General features: G+C 41.0%; 1 protein-coding gene across 1 annotated transcript in view; it reads right to left on the bottom strand.

Moving 5' to 3' along the window:
- Nucleotides 1-547: 547 nt before the first annotated feature.
- Nucleotides 548-4,299, bottom strand: part of LOC122814478 — a 177,718-nt gene continuing 173,966 nt past the window's right edge. Inside the window, exon 2 of the mRNA XM_044087057.1 lies at nucleotides 548-613. Coding sequence (XP_043942992.1) covers nucleotides 548-613 — 66 coding nt within the window. The remainder of the gene's footprint in view (nucleotides 614-4,299) is intronic.

Raw genomic sequence — 4,299 nt, 5'->3', positions numbered from 1 at the left:
AATTCTTTTCTAGGGAAAGAATTCGGTGAACCATTTATGCGGCTTCGCTATTTCCTCCAATATTGTGCAAAGGTTACGGACCAGGATAAGGTAAGTGTACGAGCGGACCGGGTTAAGGTAAGTGTGCGATAGTTAGGGACCTTAGGGTTAGGGAGCGGGTTAAGGTAAGTGGATAGGTAGTACTGTATGTATGGTTTAGTGTATGGTTACAGGTACGGTTTTGTAAAGTGTATGTGTGGATTATTTATTTTTGGTGTGCTTGTGCTGTGTGTATGTTTCTCAGAACAAATTTTTTCCCTGGGAAAAAAAAAAAATCGCTGTTCTGAACGTTCGATGTTATCACATTTCGAGATTCCAAGTTCAAGCTTATGATGTTTGATATTTTGGAATTTCGATAATGTGATATAGACCCACTTCAGTAGATCAGTTACAAGACCATAAAAAATACACAAAGCATAAAGTAGATGGGGGGGGGGTCAACTCCATGACCAATGTTTGCAACAATCTGTATGCAAAGCTTCCTATCCCTGCTGCTCTAGTATGACATTCAAACCTCTGATGACATACCTTTGTAGACAGAGTTCATCACACTTGCTTCATACTTGTCAGAAGCCTGAAAAGAGAGAAAATACAGTCAAACAGGAAGTAACAAAAAGGCTGCTTCTACAAAACATCTGCATTACACAATTCTGTGACTTAGAAACCTAGTACATATGTTGAAAAAGATTCTAAAGCCTCAATAATACCTTTGTTTTAGCAAGAGCTCAAGAAAGCTGCAGTCTTAACCACCAGATAATAGACTGAACCTTGACAAAACTAAACTATAAACTCACTATTAAAACAAGAATTGAAAAGTGCTACTAAAAATTAAATAGTAAAATGATGGCACAAACTCATTTACAGTGGCAACATTCAACAGATTCCAAATCACTGGATTTTCTTAATCACCATCAACAAAGTAAATGTACTTTGTAATGTTTTGTAAGTTAAGTGAGACAAAAAACAGCAACATTATTTTCCAATTGTGAGCCCTTGTACAAAGCCAGGACATTATGGTCAAGATTCAAAATGTATTATGCAAAGCTACACAATGAGTAGCCTCACGCAGGGCAGAGGTGATTCAAGGACACCGTGGCTGGTATGGTTTGCAAATGACCACATTATGAGGAAAATGAGCAATATAATAACAGTGAGGATGATGGCAAAGGAGGGTTAATGATATGGTGGGGTTATTAATAAACATGCAGAAATTGTTTAGTGAGCTATGGCTGTCAGTGTAGCTGTAGGTCATAAACTGCGGGTAACAGAGACAAAGGCCATGCAAACACCTTAGGGGTGAGCAAAAGCATTAGTACAAATGAGCATGTTTAAAGTAGTCCTTTCAGCCAGTAGCCATGAGAGTAAGTGCCGTCACCCTCCATGCCATTAAAGGATCAGACCACAATGAAAGTACAGTTGTCTAAAATCTTACTACAAGAATAGATGTCCTAATCCTCAAGGTTGCAGTATTCATTACAAAAGGGGATTCCCTGCCAAAGGTAGCATAACATCCTGCCAGTATAAGAAACCCTTAGATTTTATAGACATTGTATGTCACAAGTATGCTCCCTGCTCAAGGCATAAGGCATAAAGGTAATGTACGGACGTGCATACCTCAGAACTGAAAAGCCCCGGTAGGAACGTGTGCATTCAGAAGGAGAAAAAAGAAAAAAATTCCAGGCCAAGAAGACAGAAGGAAAAGAGCAGAATGGAGGGGGTGAATACTGGAACAGTCAAGAGGAGGATATCTACTGTTAAGTTTTACACAATTTTACTATGTCCTTCCATACCACTGTTGCAGTACTCTTTACAAAAGGGAGAGTACAAAAACTCAACAGGAAACGTGTGGAGAGAAAGACACAGAGCAGCCCTCTAGAAATGCATGCAAAGCAGCTCTGGAAAGCCAGCTCTTGCTCTGCAAACATCCAATGTGTAATGTTTACTGACAGTATGGACAGAAGTCCAAGTAGCCCACACTGTGAAAGTAGCAGACTTCAAATTAGACTTCAGACCAGTGACAAGTGGAGTACCACAGAGTTCAGTCCTAGGTCCTCTCCTGTTTGGTATCTACTTCTCTGAAGTACAGGCTAACACAGAAGGTCTTTGGCTAACGAAGCTCACAGATGACTGCAAACTAGGAGCCATAATCGAAACTCCTAAATGTGGACATCCTACAAAAAGGCCTCACTCAGACAGATGCCTGGTGTCAAAGCCATGGCCTCAAGCTCAATGCCAAAAAGTGCATAGTCATCCCCTTTGGTAAAAACTCTGTACCCATGAACTACAACATAGGCGGTAGTATACTAAACACCGAAAGTGTGATGAGACCGTGGGACACAGGTGGACAGTAGTCTCTCCTTTGAAAATCACATTGCCACAGTAGTCAGGAAATCCTTCTACGTGGCACACCATCACAAAAGGTTTCTCATTCAGAAAAAAAGAGGTCATTGTTCCCCTCTACTCATCACTCATTACACCCATTATAGAGTACAACGCCCCTTTTGGTATGTACCACACAAGACATCTACAACAACTGGAAAGACCACAGAAATACCTCACAAAGAGGATTACTGGCCTCATACAGATGCCTTACGCAGACAAGTCTCAAAAAAACTCCAGCTTTACTCTGTCGCATATTGCCTACTCAGAGGTGATGTCTGCCTAACATACAAAGCTACGTCAAACCCAGAGCTGTTGGACATGCTCCACTTAAAGAATTCCCAATCCCTCTGAGCTGCACACTCTAGGGACCTAAACCTCATCAGCACAATAAACAGAACATGCCGGAGGGATAAATTCCTGTCCCAGAGACTTCCCATACTCTGGAATAAACTACCTATCTATATCAAACAAAGCTCCTCATTAGCACTCTTAAAGAAAAATCTTGATGATTGGATGGGAAATAGGAAATTCACCCCGGGGATCACCTCTGTGGCACTGCTTGACAATGGCACAGGAAAATAATTTTCTTGGGTGGCAAAAGCCAGGGCACCTTTTTGGCTGGACTTGTATAGGCCCCAGGGCAGATAGCCTAGTACCTACCTATGAACCTATAAGCTTCAAGGATGGAATTAATATACAAACCTTTGAAAAAAAGCACCAGAGGAAGCAACAGCTCTAGTAGAATGAGACTTTACAGAGGTACAGATATTTTACAATGAAAGGAACAACAAAATGGCCTTGGAGATCCAGGAGGATATGGTTTGCTTAGAAACAGCTAAACCTAGAGATCTAGGATGAAAAGAAATAAAGTTGCTCAGATTTGTGAATGGCATTAGTCTTATCTAAATATCATCTGAGCTGCATACGCAAATCAAACTGTGAATAACTTCCTCACCAACGCACTGAGAAGGAAAAAAGGAGGATAAACTTTAATCATCTTGGTCGTAAAAGGAGGATTAGTATGAACAGACACTAAAACAAGAAACCGCCATAACAGCCTGGTATTCTTAGCTAAAGTAAGGGCTAAAAGTAAACAGTCTGCCAAGTACAATGCTGCAAGAAAGCTGAAGATGCAGACTCAAAGGAGCCTAAGTCCATATTTCAAGTATAAAAGTGAGGTACCAGTAAAGTGGAATAGGTTTCCTGGGGAGCTTGATACGAAGGATGCCTTTAAGAAATCATTTGGCCCCAAACTTAGAGGTAAGAAGAGTCGTCAATGACAGAAAAGCAGAATTAGCCGAAAGTTTAGCTTTAACAGAAGAATAAGCTAACTCATCATGGAGCAATTCACACAAATGAGAGAACAAGATGGATCTCCACAAAAAAGAAAAAAAAAAATAGACCCTGGTTTATAAGAGAGGCACCAGAAAGAAAATCTCTTCCATTTGGACAAATAAGCTTTACTGGTACTGGATTTCCTAACCTCCTGCAGAACCTTAAGCATGTCCTCAGACAAAAGGTTCCTAAAAGGGATCAAACCCTATCATCCACAGAGTCAGTTGAAGAGTGAGCAAGTGGGGATGGATCAGAGACCATTTATCCTGTGTGAGAAGGTCCACCCTGTGAAACAACTTGTGGTGTTTGCCCTGGCTAGGTAAAGGGGGAAGTGATGCTGTCTGAGCCTAAAGAGTGACCAGCAATATTGTGGGGGAGTCTTGCTTTATCTTGAGCTGCACCCTCAAAATCAGATGAATGGGAGAGAAGGTGTAGAGTAATGTCCTCTTCCACTGAAAAGAGAGGGCACCCACCTTACCTGTCAGAGAAAGAACAGTTGTGTACACTTACCATACATGTAGATGTTCGAGTATATTCACTATT

The sequence above is a fragment of the Protopterus annectens genome, chromosome 10.part0 (genome assembly GCF_019279795.1).
Source record: "Protopterus annectens isolate FY-2018-M chromosome 10.part0, PAN1.0, whole genome shotgun sequence".
Lineage (NCBI taxonomy): Eukaryota > Metazoa > Chordata > Ceratodontiformes > Protopteridae > Protopterus > Protopterus annectens.
The sequence above is the reverse complement of the archived record's forward strand: the minus strand, read 5'-3'. Positions and strand labels throughout refer to the sequence as shown.